At 41.8% G+C, this 20164-nt stretch overlaps 3 protein-coding genes across 7 annotated transcripts; all 3 read right to left on the bottom strand.

Moving 5' to 3' along the window:
- Positions 1-83: 83 nt before the first annotated feature.
- Positions 84-4912, bottom strand: trim59 (tripartite motif containing 59). Of its 4 annotated transcripts, none has more exons than XM_068317991.1 (5): positions 4772-4912; positions 3174-3455; positions 2844-3065; positions 2532-2741; positions 84-2031 (listed from the first exon to the last, which is right to left on the bottom strand). In XM_068317991.1, the coding sequence occupies exons 2-5, from the start codon at positions 3426-3428 to the stop codon at positions 1471-1473; spliced, it is 1248 nt and encodes a 415-aa protein (XP_068174092.1). In that variant the 5' UTR covers positions 3429-3455; positions 4772-4912; the 3' UTR covers positions 84-1470. The 4 variants fall into 4 exon arrangements, with proteins under 4 accessions (XP_068174092.1, XP_068174090.1, XP_068174093.1 ...); XM_068317989.1 differs by having other exon boundaries at positions 3174-3476; positions 4772-4911; XM_068317992.1 differs by lacking the exon at positions 4772-4912 and adding an exon at positions 4554-4746.
- A 78-nt stretch (positions 4913-4990) lies between these two features.
- kpna4 (karyopherin alpha 4 (importin alpha 3)) lies at positions 4991-17074 on the bottom strand. Of its 2 annotated transcripts, XM_068317988.1 has the most exons (18): positions 16889-17074; positions 15364-15408; positions 15070-15159; positions 12207-12236; positions 12001-12053; positions 11233-11328; positions 10835-10920; positions 10186-10272; positions 9933-10102; positions 9572-9616; positions 9281-9412; positions 9057-9185; positions 8264-8368; positions 8096-8167; positions 7791-7953; positions 7619-7713; positions 7380-7487; positions 4991-5129 (listed from the first exon to the last, which is right to left on the bottom strand). In XM_068317988.1, the coding sequence occupies exons 1-17, from the start codon at positions 16955-16957 to the stop codon at positions 7392-7394; spliced, it is 1563 nt and encodes a 520-aa protein (XP_068174089.1). In that variant the 5' UTR covers positions 16958-17074; the 3' UTR covers positions 4991-5129; positions 7380-7391. The 2 variants fall into 2 exon arrangements, with proteins under 2 accessions (XP_068174089.1, XP_068174088.1); XM_068317987.1 differs by lacking the exon at positions 4991-5129 and having other exon boundaries at positions 5180-7487.
- A 494-nt stretch (positions 17075-17568) lies between these two features.
- arl14 (ADP-ribosylation factor-like 14) lies at positions 17569-19682 on the bottom strand. Its single transcript, XM_068317375.1, has 2 exons — positions 19214-19682; positions 17569-18560 (listed from the first exon to the last, which is right to left on the bottom strand). The coding sequence occupies exons 1-2, from the start codon at positions 19526-19528 to the stop codon at positions 18261-18263; spliced, it is 615 nt and encodes a 204-aa protein (XP_068173476.1). The 5' UTR covers positions 19529-19682; the 3' UTR covers positions 17569-18260.
- Between the last annotated feature and the right edge of the window lie 482 nt (positions 19683-20164).

Raw genomic sequence — 20164 nt, forward strand, 5'->3', positions numbered from 1 at the left:
GCCGAAGTAAATTCAATGGTATTTTGATGAGTCGCTGAATCCCAGAAATCATTCGCAAATGATTACATATTTAGGTACATCTCGTTTCCGTTCAAACAAACGCGAATTAAATAAAAGTGTTCTGGAAGTTTCACGTTGACATGTCAGCTTCATCATCATCGTCTTCCTTCGGGTGTCCCAGCGACAGAACCGGATCACAGGACATAAACGGTATCTTTCAAAGCGCAACAATCTCACACACACACACACACACACAACTCCAATCTGCTGGGGATCGAACAAACGATGTCTGGAAGATGAACAACAGTCGTGTACTTTGTGGACACCCAACGTTCTGACTGCTCCTCTGATGTTTCAGACGTTATAGAAACTACATAAAGGTGTAATAACATTTATTATGACTGAGAAAACAAACCACAACAGATCTGACTCATGTTTAAACGTCCTGCTGACGTACTGTAGTGTCACCAGATCCTCGCGTTCCTACCTGTGAACATACTGAACCCAAATCTGAGACCGTTCAGAACAAAAGCCAAGACGCCGAACCAAAACCTTTACATTTTAAAATCGAGAGCTTTAATGCACCTTTTTATTAAAAATAGTGCTGCGGTCGGATTGATCGATCCTGCTGGAATTACACTTCTAAAACGAGGCTATTTAGGAGCCACTGAGCGCCGAGCATCCCTGCAACACGATCTGTGGACTCCTGCAGTCGGGTCGGCCGTCTGGTTCCACTCACCAGGCTCCAGAGTTCAGATACTGTAAACAGTCCTGTGTAAGGAGATACGAGAGCATCTGCTGCTCCGAGCTCCGACACAAAAGGAAAGCTACTGAAATGTCCAGTGCATGCTGGGAAAGGTGACTCATCATGTTGGGTTTTGCAAAGTTAAATGTGCAAAAGGATGTTTTGTTGTTAGTTGGGTGGAATGGAAACAGAACACACCTCAGAGAAGAAAAAAAACAATCAAAAGGGTTAACACTATAATAAAAGATTTACAAGTATATCAACTTCATTAGTAAGATTTTGAGCAAATTATATCCCGATTAGAATCTTAGTATTTTTGACAGAAGGGTTAAAGGACAAATCCAACCCTCAAAGACATCTTATTTCGTTATGTTGCAGAATTTTAAAAACTATTTTCCACAGATGTTAGAAAAATAAAATAAGTCATAACTTTATATTTATCTGTTTATCTAAAGTGATAGTGAGTAAAGGACCTGCGATGCGTCGTCGTCTCATAAGATGCGTCGGTTTTCGGAGCGTTTGGTGCGTGTGCATGTTAATGTAAATACAGAAATGTCAAATCATTTAAAAGGTGGTTTTTAAAGTGGATTATTTTCCCTGTTTGCTAGAAGAACAGAAATAGATTTCCTGGGATTCTGCATGAAAGTTGAAGGATCCAGTTTTGAACTCGTTCACTGGGATGTCAGAGCTTTAAACATGGCAGTCAGCAGCTGGAAGGCCTTTTCCTAGACTGAGAAGAGGTGGGAGCTCCATGTGTGCAGAGCGGACTCCATCGCTGCGTACGCTGACCCCGCCGCGTTGCCGACAGACGCCATCAGTTCACCGCTCAGGTCGAGGACCGCCTCACCAAACCGGGACACCAGATAGAAACTGTATGTGTCCCCCCAGACCGGACTGACCCACAGCACCGCCAGCAGCAGCAGCGGCATCAGCGCTAGAAGGACCACAGTCACGGTCGGACGCAGGTCGGCCCACGGTCGCTCCATCCAGCTGTCGGGCGGACCCCCCGCCGCTTCGGCCCCCGCCTCCACACGCCCGCATCTGGAGCAGCAGCACATCGTTGGGACGGGCGCTCTGTCCAGACTCCCGATGGTCACGGCCGGCCAGTGCTGCTGGAGGTACTCTGCTGCCCGCGGGGTGACGGAGAGGTTGATCGCCGAGGGCAGGGGGGCGGTGATGAACTCCTCCACCCGCTCCCGGAACAAATGCACCTTCTCCAGGAAGACCAGCGGTGACTCCTCCTCCTCCACCGAGGAGCCCAAGGACACCAGGTCGATCTGTTCCTCCTGCATCAAATCAAAGACGTCCATCACGGCTCATGAACACCACTGAGTGGAACAACTTGTTTATCATCATTAAAGCTGCCCTGATTGTGTGTTTACCTTTATGTGTACAGTATTTTCCGCACTATAAGACGCACCTTCAATGAATGTCCTATTTTAAACCTTTTTCTTATAAAAGGTGAATCTGATTATAAGGTGCACCTTCAGTGAATGGCCTATTTCAAAACTTTTTGTCATAAATAAGGCGCACTGTCGGTTTTTGAGAAAATTAAAGGCTTTTAGGTACGCCTTATAGTGTAGAAAATATTGTACTAAAATAAGAATTCCAGACTAATTTCAAAAACCACAAAGTTAATGTAGCATTTGCGTCAACTGGAGTTGCTATAGTAACTCAAGTTGACCATGTAAAAACCAACGAGACCCTCGTGTGTCTTTTACTCAGTTGATTTTTAACCATCTGTGTTGCGTCATCCTGGTGACCGGGACGTGAACCAAACACACACCTGTAGCCCCTTCACTCTGCAGATGAGTGGGTCGAAGGCGCGCGACACCTCGGCGTGAGCCTCGTCCAGCGCCTCCAGGTAGGCCTGCTTCTTCCTCGCCAGCAGCGCCTCTAACCGCTGGAAATAGCGACTGACTTCCTGTCGGTCTTGCCTCACCAGACCTTCGCAGCGGCTCTTCTCCTCCTCCAGCTGCTGGCCCAGCTCACACACCTAGCAGAGGACGACGAGCACAGGGCAGCAACAAGGTTTTTACAGTTTATTCCACACGTCCGACCACATGTGAACGGAATCCCCCCCCCCGCCCCCACCTACCTTGTCCCATCTGCTCTCAGACAGTCTGGCCAGCAGAAGCGACGGGGTGTGTTTTTCCCTTATGAATGCTGCCTGCAGGTCGTCTATGGGGTGACCCTGGTGCTCCCCGATGGTCAGGCACAAACCACAGATCAGCTGCCGATCCTGGATGCAGTACATGTTCAGCGGCTGCCGGTGGTGGTCCTCACAGGAGGGGGGCGGCGGCTCGTTGTCACTTTGGTACTGAGGACAGAAACAACTGAGTACAAACTGATGGGAGTGTTGACCGGTAACAGGATTTCATCGTGATGTGTAATCTAGAGTAGACGCTTCAGACGAATTCTCTCCTACTTTCTCAATGATGGCCCGCAGAGACACATTGATGGGCAAAGCGTCTACACCCGTCGACGGCAGCTCCACCACGCTGCGACAGTTGGGGCATTTCAGCTGCAGGTGGAGGGGACGCCACACGGAATAGTTGGAGGACGCCAGGAGCAAGTTGTCCAGGCAGGTCTTACAGAAGGTGTGTGAACACGGCAGGACACGCGGGTCAGAGAACAGAGAGTAGCACACGGAACACGTCAGGTCCTCCTCCAGGTTGTGCATCGTGGAGACTCCAGTCCAGCCTCAGGTCTGAGGGTTTAGGGAGAAGATCTAGCAGGACAGCAGGATGCATGAAAAACTACATGTTGTATCTACTCCTTAGGTCAGGGTTACAAGTAGTGGATTTCTAATTATTAGTTTTCCCATGTTGATAATTTAGCCCAGAGCAACACAATGACCTCTATGAATAAAATACACAGCTCTCATTAACACACCCATCACATCTGAATGTATAAATGGTCATGAAAAATAATGGTGTAAGTATCAGGAATGTACTACGACCTATTAGGATAAACCTAAGCATCCTGCTATTTAAAAGTTGATCATTGAAGTGAAGAACTTATGTCTAATAGAGTATTTTGCTCTGACTAAAACAAACTGATGTTTGTCTCGGTTCTGTTCCTGTTCCATACACAAGATCCCACTTGGTGGCATCTCAGGAAGCACTATCTGTCATTTGTTTCCATAGTTACAAGACGATTTAAAAAAAAAAAAAAACACCTGGCTGATCAAAAAAATAAATAATTTACTGGCTGAGGTTAGAAATGATGGTTTCGTCTTAGATAAACAGTGAAGATAAATTGATGAGTTTTCTTTCAAAGTCATAGCTGGAGTATGATATAAATACAATGTGCCAAACTTTATTACTGTAACACATTTACTGGACTCCAGGTTGAGCTGTCCTGTTATTGAGAAGCTCTTAATGGAACAGAACAAAAACAAGATCTTTAAAAGGAAGGTTTCATCTAAAATGTGCAGAAACTGGATTAAAATGCATTCATGACAAGTACTCCTACAGTACTATTAAAATGTTTGACTTGTCTTTGTTTATTTATGTATATATGAACCTTATTTGCATTCCGTCACTCTTATTTTATTCCTGTTAGAGTTTTACTGCTTCTCCTCCTTTTACTATAATAAAGCTGAGGATCAGATCCAACTGCATCCTTAAGGCGCCCGATTTCAAACGCGTAACGGATCAGCAGCGAAACTCACCAACTTTAACTGGATTAAAACGCTACGTCATACTCTTTAAACCCAAAAAAAAAATCCCAATTTTTTTCACAAACACAAACGTTGTTCACTTTCTCTCTCCTACAATGTATTTTTAATTTAAGACAAACCCACGCTCTTCATTTCCACACGACGTCCACAGAAAACTGTTAATGTGTAGTTCCATCTATGACGATTTGCACTCCCATGTCTAGTCGTCAGCTACGTGGATTACATCCATGGATTATTAATTCTAGAACCCAATAAAGTTATATCGTCTGTTTAACTTTCCGTAAATAAAAAACTAACAAAATTGTATTAGTTCTTAAGGAAAAACTAGTGGAAAAACTCACCATCCGATCTGAGGACTGCACTAGTACTTCCAGGGCGATTATTTCCTGTTCCCATATGTGATGCATTCACGGCCCTCGGTTTAATATCACAATGAGGCACAATAACACATTTTAAATGTATATAGAAAGTGAGAACAGTACACTTTACGATGTAACGCACATTCACGTTTGAAGCTTTTTTGCCCCTGCTGCGGATCATTTCCGTGTACATTTGCCGACCAATAACTCCCACGTTTCCGTTCACTTTGAACGCATCATTCCAAAATCCACGTATGACGTACTCGGATGAGTCCTCTGACCAGCCAATCAGACACCGCCTTCTCTCAATTTGAATTCAAGACCAAGAGGAAAATCATGTCTAGATGAAAAATAAGTACAAAATATTGAATGACGTCACTTATTCACAGAAAAGCACACACACATACACACACAGGCATTCTCCCGATTTGGGTTTCACTATTTATTTTTTCTAGAAGACAACCTATCCCCTAGCCTATCTCCCAAAATGACTTTGGGCAAACCACCTTTATTTCTTCCATAATTTTAGATTTGAAACCACATGTTTGCTAACAAGGAATGCTGCCAAAAAATAAAGTTTAACAGAAGGTGTATGAGCACAACATGTAATCATTTACTACAGTGTTTGAAGTCAACACAAAAATGGTCAAGCAGGGGTAAGCTTGTACACAATAAAGTAGTATGGGGCTAAAGACTGTAGGGTAGAAAGGTACAGCAAACTTGTTCATGGGTTAATTCATCACCCAGGAGGAGCCCCAAGTGGGACGCTCCTTGACCTTGAGAAAAGGAAGGTTAAATCTCATCTTATTTCATCTGTGATATGTTAGCAGGTGTATTACCGCTGCTCCTGAAATAGTCATTATTTTCTCAAGTGTCACCTAAACGCATCATTGGATTACTCTAGAAAGACGACAAAGATTGTGGTTGAGTGATGCATATTGTAGATTGTTGGCAGGTCGAAACCTATGAAACCGACCAACACACCTTCTGAAAGACTTCAGGCCACACTTTGAAGTACGTGTGCAAAACCATAGATTATTTAGCAAATCGGACACTAAGGGAGGGGGAAACATGTAACATTTAAGCACAGTTTTACTTAAAAATGAAAATTACACTGTATCCACAGTCTAACGAAACTAAAATATCCTAAAAATAACTGTGCTATAGTTTAGTACATGCAAAGGTTATGAGTCACAATCCTACACATAATGGCCATTGTTCTCATCTCCCTTGGCGATAAGTCAAAGCTATAGCAACAACACTGCAACGCAGTGATTTTGCTGCAAGTTGAAGGAAAAATAAAGTGTCACAAGAGGAACAGGTAATTTTGTTGATTATAGTGATGGCGTCAGAATTTCACAGCATCAAGCCCATGTCTGGTGCGTAGGTCAGGGGACTGGCGTGAGGGTGGTACACGATCGGCGTCAATCACCTTTACAGAAGCAATGAAACTAAAAGCAGAAAATAAAAAAATGATAAAAAGTAATATATTGGAGGAAAAAAAAAAAAGCACAAAAGCCACCAAATGCATCTCAATACAATGCACTGCTGCTCTACACCTGCCAACAGCACCGTCCAGTGTCAATTAATACTAACTTAACAAGTCGAAACAAACAAAAAGAAGAAAATAAATCCTTGATGACGATTTTTTTCTCATATCCAAAGTTCTTCCGTTCAGGCATTTGAGGATCAGCCTCTCTTTCGTAGGCAAGAATTTCCTTTTCCTGAAATCGTTGCGAAGGTCGTTGTTGCGTTTCTCAATTTTGCTTCTCTTCTGATGTTTTTGTATTCCCCTTTTCTTTGCATGCGTTCTCACCCAGTCTTGCATACTCCCAGTCACGCACGCAGCAAAGCACACACAACTCATCCGTCCACTCTCTCGCACATGCGTCACGCACTGCCGGATTCCTGGCCACGCCCACCAGGGGGGAGAGGATGGTGCCCTTTTTTGGGAGGGCGTTTCGGTGGAGGAGATGAACCTGGCTCCTGAGCACTGAGTCCAGACATTCATACACAATGGGTCCATTCACACACGTCTTGACAGCGTGGCCGATTGGTCGAGGGGCACTTGGAGGGTGGCGCCCTCTTTCGTCGGAGGACCGCAAAATCATGATGGTTTGTGGTTCATCTCAGTTCATATTTGATGTTCTGTCCATCTCTGCGTTTTCTTGTTTTGTGATATTTCAGGATCTCTTTGATTTGTTATTTTTGGATGTCCTTGGTTCTCCGTAGGTTGACATCGAGTTTTGTTTTGTTTTTTGTTGTCATTTGAAGTAGGTTTCTGAAGACGACAGCTCCAATAACACAGAAGTTGTGTCGGCATGTCTCTCAACCGTACGATGTAGATGTTTTGCTTTTTTGCAATATGTAGCCACTCATTCTCACTCGCACCCACTCACCATCTCTAACTTCATTTGGGCTGTTTCCCCCTGGAATGCCAAATGAAATCCACACACTTTTCTCTCAGATAAGATGCAGCCATGGATCCCACGAGCCAAGCACAATGGATCAAATTCACACTCTCGCTCTCTCTCGCTCTAATATTTTATGTTGAACAGAGTGCTGCATCGTGAACAAAACTCCAGAATACCCCAGATGCAGTCTAGAACTGGAATCCCTCGGCTGGCACATTGGCTGAGTTAAAGCCGTAAGTTCCGCCCTGAATGGTTTCTGGAACCAGGCTGGTGTCTTCATCGATCTGAATGAAAAGACGAGGCGACAGGTTGTTAACAAGTACTGGAATGTGACATCGGTCTAAAGGTTCAACTTGACACACAACAAACACCACGACTGAGAATCTTTTAAATGTAGTGGCTGCTTGTAACGTACATCATCAGATGAGAAGAACTGATCAATAATTTCATATGCCAACTTGTAGATATCTTCATTTTCGTGATTCTGCAGTTGCTCCACCTTTTCCAAACCTGAGGGAGCGAAATACAATTCAGTCAAATACGCAGAATTTATGTAATTAAACACCAACACGAGAAAACCTTCCTACCTCCACATTCTTCAATAAGGTTAGCGATAGTTTCAGCCTCATCATCTGCCATCTTCAGGATATTGCTGAGGCCATCCAGAACCACCTGAACCACCTGGGCGTCCTTCACCATCAGCAGATTGCAGAACGGAGGAATCACCTGATTCTCAATCAGGTGTGCGACCTGCAGGGAAACGGAGACCATGTGAAATATCGGTTTTAGAGTTCTCGTGTTTTCCTGACCCAATTCGATTCCAAATCTTGCAAGATTTGGAATTCTGTTCAGCCGTTTTAGGAAAAACTGATGCAGTTTAGAAGATTCTTACCTGATCTTTTCTCCCGCTTATTGTCAGGTTGCTGATGGCCCAGGCTGCTTCCTTCTGTGTCCCAAAGTCACCCTAAAAAAATGAACATGCCAAGTGAGCAAAATGTTCCCTAAAATAATCATTCATGATTCATGTGATGTGGTTTATAAGCGAGTTGAGGGCTCACACCTTATCAAGTAGGTGAATGATCATGGGGACTAACATGGCATCGATGACAGCCTGCACCTGCTGCTGGTTGCCTGCTGTGATGTTGGACAGGAACCACACTGCCTCCTGCAGGACAACATGGACAAACACAAGAAATGGAGGAGGGGGTGATTAGCTGAGCAATAGAATCATGGAGGTCCAAGCAAACACAGGTTTTATGTAGAAAATCCAGGAATTTAACCATCTGATGACTCCAAGCAGAGAGGTGAAACGGTTCTGGTTGGCTTTGCTTAGAATAAAACATCACATTTGCGTTTTGCATCTGTACTGGATCAGAATCCAGAGGTCCGCCCTGAGAGAGTGACCTCCGGTCGAGACGGGGCGTGTGGGTGGGGCGTGGGGTGTTTTTGAGGCTCTAATCATCGTCCGAGTCACAAACATGGGGCCTCGTTTCTAAGTGACTGGTCTCAAATGCACTTCGATATCAGCAGCAGCCCGTGGCTGTCAGCACCCTCTGGCCACCGACCCATGGTATCACACTCAGATCACACATACACACACAAAGGTAACCCAAACTCCACAGCCACCCCCCACTGTTCTGTCTCACTACATATAACCAGCCTTGGAGGTCCTCTTCATCGTCTTCATCCTCATGATGTGCTTTGCAAGAAATAACTATCTGTCCCATCTCTATAACGTTCACACGACATTCACACAAGCCCCAAGTCTCTGTTTTCATCACTTCCATACAACACATTAAATCCATCATACCAGGAGGTGTGTGTGCCTACAGAGGTACAGAGTGTGTTATTACCTTGTTGATCTTCTCCTTCAGGTGTGTGAGGAGTGCAGGGAAGTGACTCAGAGCATCACAGTTGAGCACAACCTGGGTCTGTTCATCTGTGCCAGTGACGATGTTCCCAACAGCCCTCAGTGCAGCAGTCTGGACGCAAAAGGGAAGGTTAATGAAGTTTGATGAGTGAATTATGTTTTCACCTAAACAAACATCTTTAGTCTCTTGAAAACTCCTCTTCATACCTGAACTTTGACCTCCTGGTGACTGAGCAGAGGCACCAGATAAGGGACAATGCCAGAGTCTATGACCATTTGGATTTGCTCATTCCCAGCGTCCGTCAGATAGGACAGAGCCCACACGGTGTCCACCAGGATCTGGAAGCAGTGAAGAAGGTAAACAAATGAATACCTTCTCATTCGTTCTGTTATACATTTTATTTATTTTTCGGGGTTATATTGCACGTAGTTACATGATGTCTGGGAGCTAGAGCCTGTTTAAATAAAAAAAATATGGAGGAAATAAAGGCTACTCACACTGACATCGGTGTGATGGATCAGCACACAGAGAGCTGGCAGGATCTGAGAAAAGACAGGTGTTATAAGGAACTGGAACAACGACAAACATGGCGTGAGGAATCCATTATCGGACTATCAGAATGAAAGGAGATTCTTTTAAAATCCAGAGATTATATACAATCAGATTATCAAACACTTTACAGTTTAACTTTGTAGATTAACATCTGATAACTCAAGGTTGATCAAACTTCAATAATTCCAGTATGGGAAAGTCAGCTTCCTATTCCAGAACTGGGCAAAGGAAGTCCGACTCACAAGCCAGGAAATCTTACAAATTGAGACATGCCCACCCAGTTTACAAGCAACTCTACACACACACCTCCTGGATGGTCTCCATAGATGGTGGAGGGTCCTTGTGGCGGCACAGATTGACCATAACCCAAGTGACGTTGCGGAGGAAGGTGATGGGGATGGAGGGACTGATGAAGGTGAGCAGCGGCTTGACTACCCCCAGTTTGATCACATAGTCTCTGCACAGAGGCCCATCACCTGGAGGGAACACAGACACCAGTCTATGTACAGGCTGCTGCCAATTTAACATTTTTTATGTATTCACAGCAACAAGAACTAACCTATGATGTTTCCCAGGGCCCAGACTGCCTGTTCACGAACATTATGGTGAGGAGAGCGAAGCAGCTTCAGGAACAGTGGCACAGCGTCTACACAAAGGAAACACGTCAGTCTAAATAACATTTAAGGGCATCCCAAGATCTGATGTGTTGCTTAAATCAGGTACAGCAGCTAACCCTGACCCAAGTTTCATCTTTGAGAAAATAATTTGGAAACATCCAGATTCCAGATGTGGACGAGCCCCAGTTTATAATTTGTTTAGAACAGAAAACAGAAACAACATGGGAAGAAAAATTTAAATTTCAACAAAGGACAAATGGTGTCAAAATTAAAAAAGCTTTATTTGTCCTGTGGATTTAATAAAACCTGCAACAAACGAGGATAATTCTAAAAAGAAATAATGATCCTTGAAGTACAAATGTGCATGAAATATAAAAATCACGCCTCTTCGCAGAAAAAAGAATTCATTATTTTAACAAAATATCAATATATAGGCAATACTAAAACTAAGAAAGGTTCTCGTGAGAAGACAACACACAGTTTATACTAGAAAGATTTCCCTTAGTAATTGTCAATATGGTGTTCTATAATATAGAGAAATAAAGGAGACTGGGGAAAAAAAGTTTTGTGTTCTGAAACAACTGCACCTACCGGACTGAACCACCGCTTGGGTCTGTTCTGAGGTACCAGATGCTATGTTGGTCAGAGCCCAGGCCGACTCAAACTGGAGATTGGGGCTGTATAGGGATGAAAGAGATGGATGAAGGTGGCTAGAAAAGTGACTGTGACTGAGCAGGAGTGCCAAACTGTGAAACGTGCAGATCAGTCATTTGTGTTTCTGCAAATTTCAGCAAAACAAAAGCTGGAACACATTTACATAACTGTGAAAATGTTCAGTTGTGTGCCGGGCAAAACACTGTCTTTAGTTGCTGAATTGTGGATAAACTCATCATGTTAAGCTAAACGAACCAACTTGCTGCCCCATTGTCACACATGATGAAGACGGAATGACGGTTACATGCAAACAAACAGATGAAGCGCCTGCTCACTTGTCAGCTCTGTCCAGGCAGTGGACCAATATAGGAAGGATTCCAGACTCAATGAGGTCATCGATGGGCGGGTTACGGTCACTGGACAACAACTTCCTGCAAATGCAAGAAAAAATAAGACCACTGCTCATACTCATGTTTCCATAGTGAAAAAAGATGCAGCTCATTGACACGGATTAAGAACGAACAGTCTACTTATTGAATTCTAATCTGCTAAGGTCCAACGTCTACGTTAAATACCAGCAGGCACCGTCAGAAGATGTCCTCAGGATTAACATATTAATGCAAAATAGATGCTAATGACAGAAAAATTAAAATTACTTTACACTAAAAGAAATCTGGAAGATCACAAGACAATAAGTGACCTTTCCCTGTGAAAATCACTGAGTGTGCTTGTCAAAGAGCTACTGACTGGCATGACCAGTATCCGGACAGTCATTAAATGGATATCACTACTTAAATGTATTTGACAAGACAACTTATTAAACATCTCTGCAAATGCTGCAAACAACAATCTTATTTTTCTGCCATAACTAGTTTAAACTTTCAGGAAATCTTAGACTAAAGCCCCATTTCTAGTTTCTTTGTGTAAAAATCGGTGTGCCTTTCATTCATAGGCGCAAACAGGACCGTGTGTGCAACTGTTGTCTTCAATATTACATTGTAAGAAATGTGATACCAAATAATCGTGGATGGACAATATATAGATAGTTGACTTGCTGCAAACATGAACACATAATCAGTAAAATGTCAGGTTTGTGTTCCCACCTGGCGGCCTGAACAGCACTCAGCTGGATACCCTGGTTATCACTGGTGGCATTCTGAAAGAAGCCAAACAACATTTACAATAAAAAACAACACGACTTAAATCTATAGGCTTTACACGGATTTCAAAGGATTATGAGTGTAATTATGTTGAATAAAATTCACTGCAAATCAATGGAATGAGTGAAAAGGCGAAACAGCATACTTACTTGTACTATTGCTTCAAGGGAGGTGTTTTGCTGAAAGACAAAGGTTTGGAGAAGGTCACAAATTTGTAAAAAAGTATGCCATTTGAAAAGTGAGGTTATTTACAGGTTAAAAATGACTATTCCCTAGGGATGCGTATTTGTGCTGGCAGTACGAGGATGCACAGGTTAGCATTTAACAAGATCATCTGTAAATGAGCAAATGCATCTGATGCCCTCCAGGAGGAACCCATCTGAGGATCTCTTTCAATCAAGCAGTGATCATGACCAGGGGGCGAGTGAAACAGACAGACCGACAGCCAGCAGTTACAATTCTGACATGTGCATCCAGCACAAAAATGTTCACCGCAGCAGATTTACATTTGTCAAACATCACAAAGAAACTAGAAATAGTGTTAGATATCACTATGGTCCTGAACATCCATCACAAACACTGCTGTTGCAGTCGGCCAGAACAACATCTCAAACTGCAGAAGTTCTTGCTGTGATTTTGTAATAAGTGGCTCAGAAAATGTAGGAAATGTTTCAGGGCCCTTTGGAGTTCGAGTCTGTTGATTTGAGGGAATATCAGAACAATCTTGACCCAGTTTTTCACAAAACTTTCTGCAGTATTAGTCACACACTTGTATTTCACATGACAATTTTGGAGAAATGCTGCTTCTTTTTGATTTGTTTATCAACAGCAATCATTTGCCAAAGTTTGTCAACTAGCAAATGCTTCATCTGTTTTTGTTTTTGTTTTATTTCAGTAACAGTCCTTATTTTTAAATAGAGCTACATGGATACATTTTAGAAACCAAGTATTTCTGCCATAGACTTAGGTTCAACAAGATGTCTTTATCTGGATGGAACAACCGGGAAAATCTCCAATTGTAGGGATGTGGAATGAGAACATTTGACATTTATCAGAAGAGAAAACCATCAGAGCCTCTGTTCTGAATTGTTTTTTGGGTTGTGGAGAAACACAGGCAACCAGGAAACTTTCATCATGTGAATTCAGTAGTGAGCTTTATATCATTCTCTGAGAGGATTCACAGCTATCAGCGCCTCATGCACTACATGCAGTAGCCACCACACTTCCTACTCTGCCTGCCATCAGAGTAAGATTAACTTCACACACACATGTATTCTGTAGCACTTTTATCTGTGGGATTTTTTAAAAAAAAATTTAAATCTGAGGAAGTTGTCTACATTACTGGAAATTTGTGTTGATGTGGATAGATCAGAAGCTGTATCATTACACATTGCAACACTCACTATCTCAAAGAAGTATCGAGTATATTCCCTATCGTAGCACAACAACAGCAACAGAATGATAAAATCAAACTATCCAGGTTCAAATCTGGTTACACACACAAGAATAAGCAAAACAAATTTGTGTGATGAGATGAACACAAAATCAAGTGTGTAATCTGGCAATGGAATTACATACATACATATCGTAAAGATTCACACGCAGGAAAATTAATACTCAGCGTAGTATTTCTAATACTTAATAAACACACCGTATATCACCACGGGAATTAAATAAATCAGAATTTAACTAAAGTTCTGTGTCCAATCATATCTTCAAAAATTGCTCTGGACAAAGAGACAATTGAGCTGTAAATTCCCAGGGTATTATGTTGCATGAAATTATACATAGCATGAGATGAAGTTAAAACTTGCAAAAATTCAGAAAATAACTTTACAACCCAGAAGGGATCGGTAATTTTACACAATAGCCACTCTCACATCTTGCAGTGAATCAGAGCAGCATGTCATTATTGATATATTGCTAAGCAGCATATTTCAAGTCATTCCTCTCAATACCACTAGGCAGTTACTGTGACTGCATTCCTGAACTGCTGCGTAGTTATTTTTTTTCCAGCAATGTCACCTAATGTAGAGTCTCTTAGTGGCAGTGGGATTCCTCAAATAAGCAGGTCTTATGTGTTCCAACATAAAGGGACAGCTACTGACACTGATTCAACATGACTGCTAAAAACCCTCATTTTTCATTAATTCCAACTATACTCCACACTATGCTGTGGACATCTGGTAAAAACAGCTAAATCAAAAGAGACAAATTTTGAGGGGTGAGGACACAGGGCAAGTAAAATGACATCAAGTGAATTAAGGAGATTATTTAAAGCTGAAAAAAGGAGCTCTCTACAATTTGTGTTGACTGCAACAAACACATCAGCAGAATGTATCCAGTCTGCAGAAAACAGACTGGTAACAAAATAATGAAAAAAATGGCATTAGAATAAAGAGAAATCAATACAATTGCTAGTTAAGTCTATATGTAATGGATAACTATTAATTAAAATCATTATGTTGTATTCAAAACATCTGGCAACCTAAACTGAACTCACGATAAAGACCACAGGAAATTAACTGCTCTTGTAAATTAGTCAAATCCTTAAAGCCTGAGTTTACTTCATGTGATTATTGTGGTGTATACACATAGTGATGCATTTTATACAAGTGTCAAGAAGGTTCCCATAACAGTTGTTTAATATGCATCAATCCAACAGTTTGATGGTAGTAAGAAATGTCAAAACCCCTCTACAGAGTGAATAAACATTAGCCTGCCTTGAATTGACAGTTGCTGTTGAATGTTAGATGTGTTTGTATTTATTGTTAAGTCACAAGCGGGTCCAAAGGTCTCTTACTTAGCATGTTTAATGTCTGCCTTAATGATGACCCTGCTCATTGCACTAAGTGAACATTTATTTCTTCATTTAAAGAAGTCATATTTTCTACTTGGAATAAATACAATTGTTCTATAGGACAGCATTGTAAACATAACCAATACATGAATCTCTACAACTCAGGCTTGTACAGTAGTTCATGTTTCACTTGCAAAAAAGCAGAACCATACCGATCTGAAATCTCCATCAACATCCGAGTCTTCACAGATGTCCTCATGCGGCACATTTCTCCTCTTCAGAAGGTGTTCATCTCTTTTGTTCTGTGAAAGGATGAAGGGAGCAAAATTAATATTTCTCATGTATGAAAGAAATTTACCATAAGAAAAGCATCTGTCAGAGCATAACTTCAATGATAAAATGCATAGAGCAAACCCAAGTTCAAATGCAGCTGTAGAAGTTTCTGAAATCTTTTGGGTTAGAATTCGACAATGTTTTTATTCCACAATATAATAAAAATGTATTACCTTTCTGAGTTCCACCACTACCTCAGTCCTCTGTCTTCTCATAGTCTGGAAGAAACAACACATTAACATGACATAATGTGGAACTTTAATTCCAGCCTGTTTTTTTACTAAAAGGCATTAAATGTGGGTACAGTGTGATTCCACAGTCCAGTTTGCCAACATTGGTGATAAACAGTATCTGACATGCCTGGAGCATTAACCTGACAGCTCACATGCCATTTACAGTACCACTGAAACACACTTAACAAGTCTGATTATCTGTGACTCAGCAGAAGGTACTGTAGAGATTTTTTATGTCGTAATAAGCCAGCTACCACCCTATATTCACTAATCTTCAACAGTCTTTGCTCTTGCCTATACAAAACATTCAAGAGTAGAGAATGATGGCAGACCAACATTCAAGTCAGCACTAATGCGTTCCTGCAATAAATCATATTTTCAAGGAGGCTTACATTAATTTTAATGTCTGTGGAAAAACGCCAGTTCTATAATGATTAGTTTCTCTCAGAATTAGCTAAGTGTGTTAAAAAATTTGAAGCTGATAAGGTTTATTTACAAACTGGGGCTACATGTTTTTGATGACGCAAGTTTCCACCACTGACAGACCTCCAACATGAAGATAACAGGTTGTTTAGAGAAACAACTGGTGGCCACTGGATTGCAAAACGAGCTGCTTGTCAGAAGGAATTTGTGAGTACATCCTGTTCACTCACTTTCAAAGGACTCTCCATAATATTACATCATAATCTTAACATTGATGAAGCAAATCTATACAGTCAACCCCTAACTTATAAACGATATTCAACATAAAGCATTAACCTATTAGTCGTGTGATCAATAAGGTATAATAAAATGACAGTAGAAGCATACATTTATCTATATGTAACCTTGGTGAAGTGTGGAATATGATTTTTAAGACCCAGGTAACTGGTCAGCTAAGAGGCTGACTGGTTTCCGCCATTGTTTTTGGTGATGAAGACGGGGGATGGGTGGAACTGCAGCCACAAGCACCAAGCCCAACCACTGATGGTAACTCAGCTAGCAACCATGCTAGCTCGCAGGTTAGCTAACTGCAGCGGCAAACTGATGATTATCTGTTACTGCGTTGGCTTATCAGTCAAGCTAATACTTATCTATGACAAGCTTTGTGTCAATGATTTAATCATTGAACTGCAGCTGAATCCGTTCAGTGGATATAAGCGTCGGTTAAGCTAGCCTGTCCCCATTGGGCCCGAGCATATCCAGCGGAGGCGATGAACTCTGACTCGCTATTCTGGTATGTTTTATAACCAACGCGGCCTCATGGTGTGACGAAACCAGCGGCTCTCAAAGGTTAACAGCCTTGCCGAGACCAATAATATAAAAGTGGCGAACTGTTGAGACCTTTGCCGAGGGTTTGGGTACAAAGTTCCCAACGGTAGAAATTAGAAACGACGTCACAAGGAAGCCAGGGGGCGAAGCTAGTCGTGAATAGAGCAGCGGTGCCGAGGAAAAGGGAGTCGATACCAATCCGCACAACTTTTACCTCCAAATCACGGCCTTTATTCTTGAAATTCTTCAGCCGCTGGTTGTCCAGTTTCTCGTTGTCAGCCATGTTAGTTAATTCAGGTTCCGTTACAGTTTAACTCGTGGATTCGGCTCGCAGCTACCCTTTCTGGTTCTCTTTTCTCAACCTTCCGTTTAGCGACTATTTCTTGCTGCTACGCGCGGTGCACACTGGGAATGCCGGTGGAGGAGGGCAGCCTCGTTCTGGCGTAGAGGAAGGGTGGGGAAATCCCTCCACTCTGATTGGCTCCCCTGGCTCTCCAGTCTGTCTGAGCGCGCGCCATATAAAACATGCAAACGTGTGTTGATCATTGTGCTCTGCTCAAAGGTCTGCATACATGGCTACTGTATGCACTGAATGTTAAACACTTATTTTAAGTTTTTTTATTATTATTAACGTGAGTACTTGTATCTTATGACACTACTCAACACATTTTGCAACTACATTTTTAAAAAATTGTATTTTACAACACAAATATTTCATTTTAACGTAAAAGACCGAAATTTACTACTAAGAAGAAAACTGAAAACTTTTAGAAGTTCACTGAATGAGTATTGGGTTAAACTACAATTTATTTTTTTTAATTCAATTTTTTTTTTTGACTGATAAAGTAGTAGAATATGAATTGCTAAACTCCCACTTTTATTTTCCTGGACATCACAACCTCACCTAATCCACACTGCACCCGTCCCCTACCGTGATGAGTGCACTGGAGGTTGGGCCCACATCGTCCTTTCGGACCTCGTGGGCAGAGGCCCGGCTTGATATTTTTTTTTGCCATAGGGGTTTTGTTGCTACTCTTCATCTGGGCCGTCACTCAGGAGCTGTTTGCCAAGGGAGACGCTAGCAGGAGCATAAAGCCCCTGACACAAAGCTCCTGGGATCCTTCAGTCAATCAAACTCCCCCATTTGATTTGACATAGGCAGACTCTGGTTTTGACTGAATTTTGAAATGTATTCCTGAACATGATTAGGACGGGACTCCATGCAAACACATAAAGCATTATATATTTTGCAAAAATGTATTAAAATTTAACAAACAGAGAAAACAGTAGAAGTATTTCATTTGCTAAAATTGTGTTATCAAAATTAATCTTCAGACATGTTTTGCAAGTGGTCCTTATAAAACTGGGGACATCAGTCCTTTAAAACCCATGATTGTTCACCCCACTTCCCTTATCAGCATGGTTCAAAAATATTTGCCATCATGACCACAGCAGAATGATTATATCATTTCCTTTTGTTATCACCTCTTCTTATTTGACCAACTTTCAGAGAAGCGTTACGTAAGTAAGCGAGAAGGAATCCTACTCATGAATGGAATCTTAAAAATGTTCACCCGTGTCCTGCTTCAAAGCAAGACTTTTTTCAGAGCTGTAAGACTGAATCCTTTAGATCTCATCTTCACTTTAATGTCTTCTTGAGTCTGTTTCAATGGAGTCTTCATCAGATAGGCAATCCTCCTGAAACCTTCTTCTAGTCCAATGCCAGTGATGGCTGAACAGGGCTGGATGAACCAGGCCCTGCCCTCACACACTGTCCTCAAGTCCAGCTTCAGGCAAAGCGCTTCAGGGCTTAGAGCTCCATGAAGATCCTGTTTGTTGGCAAGAATCACGACAGGAACTCCTTTGAGACTTTCGTACCTCATGACCTAAAAAGTCGAGAAAACAAATAAATAACATTCATCTCTACATTGTTGAACAAACCTTTTTGAGAATGTTTATTTGACCATAAGCAGTAAATAGACACTTTATACTTGGTGGAAGTTGAAGAATGAATCTTTGAGGTCAATATTTCTATGAGATTTAGCAAACTGTTGATAAATTATTTAAATGAGCACAGATCATTAAAGTCTTTACAATATGGAATGCTATCATCCATTCATTAAAGGGTCCTTCTAAATATGTTTCAAGAATGTGACAAGTTTAGACTGGACAAAATTATTAAAGTCATCTCTTTCTTTCTTTCTCATTTAAAACTCATCACTGCATAATATGCAAATAATCTTCACTAAGACCTCTGTGCTTGATGTTTGCTCAGTGGAGCATTCACAGTTTGGTTTTGTCAGTTCCATATTAAGCAATGGTTGGCCTCATAGGTGTTGTGATGTTATTAGATTATAATTGCCTGTTCACATATGTGAGAACTGTGGAGCTTCTGTCCATGAGTGTTAAACCATTCACATCCATCATAAGCTGAGTAATAGAACAACAAGCAATGTTAATTTTAAAAGCCTATAAAAGCTGAATAAAAATATTAAGAAATCCGCTCGAGCCGAGAAGGGCGTAGTATTCTCTTAATTACCCTATGAAGTTCCTTGCGGGCCTCGTCCAGCCGTTTTTGGTCCCAGCTGTCGACCACAAACACCAGACCAGCTGTGTCCGTGTAGTGATGCTTCCAATGGGGCCTCATTTTCTTCTGGCCCCCAATGTCCCACACTGTCAGGCCCGGGCTGCTTCTGTCTGTCTCCAGCGGCTCCACATTGAAGCCCACAGTTGGTACAGTTATCACGCTCTCATTATACTTTAGTTTGTAAAGCAATGTGGTCTTTCCTGATCCATCCAGACCCAACATCAGGACCTGTGCTTGTTTAGGAATCTTGGACCCTTGTATACCCATGTCTTAAAAGTGCTAAGTCTATATCCAAAAGATAATGTTTCCTTCTTTATATAACCGTCTGTAGCCAATGGTCCCTCTGTATCGCTGTATCTGTCGGCTGTGGCCGGTTGGTCCCTTTTGGATACTGTCTGCAATGGATACGCTTTATTTATTCACAGACAGAATAATCCCTCCCCCCCTGTCCTGATGGGATTTCGTCTGCACCAGCGTAGCTTTCAGTAAAGCTATTTATATCTATAGTGACAGTGCAACTAAGTTCTCCAGTTACCAAACCACAGCAAGGGGCCACATCACACCTGCCCAGGATGGTCACGCACACCAGCAGACAGGAAGTCCGTGTTTGGCTCAATATTGTGTTTCTTCCTGGATTGACGTCTCACAGCAGTGACATCACAGGGACATTTTGGTTGATTGCTCATCTTTAATTGTGGGGAAAGGTTGGCACTATGTAGACTAAAGTTTTGCTTTCCAAAAAAGTCTTTTTAAAAGTGTTTACCAATTCTCAGTTTACCTCAAATGAATATGCAGGACTACTGTACATGTTTCATTTTACTGAGTTGTAACGTATGCTCTGATTTAAACTTGAACTGATCAGGATTCGGTACTGGCAGGACCAAAATATGTTCCTCACTTTAC

The sequence above is a fragment of the Antennarius striatus genome, chromosome 6 (assembly GCF_040054535.1).
Source record: "Antennarius striatus isolate MH-2024 chromosome 6, ASM4005453v1, whole genome shotgun sequence".
NCBI classification, from domain to species: domain Eukaryota; kingdom Metazoa; phylum Chordata; class Actinopteri; order Lophiiformes; family Antennariidae; genus Antennarius; species Antennarius striatus.

Excerpts from the sequence above, each read along its gene's own strand:
- trim59 (XM_068317991.1), bottom strand. The coding sequence starts at position 3,428 with ATGCACAACCTGGAGGAGGACCTGACGTGTTCCGTGTGCTACTCTCTG. Across the intron at positions 2,742-2,843 it reads CTGAGAGCAGATGGGACAAG|GTGTGTGAGCTGGGCCAGCA; the intron begins GTAGGTGGGGGC and ends GTCCTCTGCTAG. Across the intron at positions 2,032-2,531 it reads GCAGAGTGAAGGGGCTACAG|GAGGAACAGATCGACCTGGT; the intron begins GTGTGTGTTTGG and ends GATTTGATGCAG.
- kpna4 (XM_068317988.1), bottom strand. The coding sequence starts at position 16,957 with ATGGCTGACAACGAGAAACTGGACAACCAGCGGCTGAAGAATTTCAAG. Across the intron at positions 12,054-12,206 it reads CCCTTGAAGCAATAGTACAA|AATGCCACCAGTGATAACCA; the intron begins GTAAGTATGCTG and ends GGCTTCTTTCAG. Across the intron at positions 9,413-9,571 it reads TCCATCACACCGATGTCAGT|ATCCTGGTGGACACCGTGTG; the intron begins GTGAGTAGCCTT and ends CACTGCTTCCAG.
- arl14 (XM_068317375.1), bottom strand. The coding sequence starts at position 19,528 with ATGGGTATACAAGGGTCCAAGATTCCTAAACAAGCACAGGTCCTGATG. Across the intron at positions 18,561-19,213 it reads CCCGCAAGGAACTTCATAGG|GTCATGAGGTACGAAAGTCT; the intron begins GTAATTAAGAGA and ends TCGACTTTTTAG.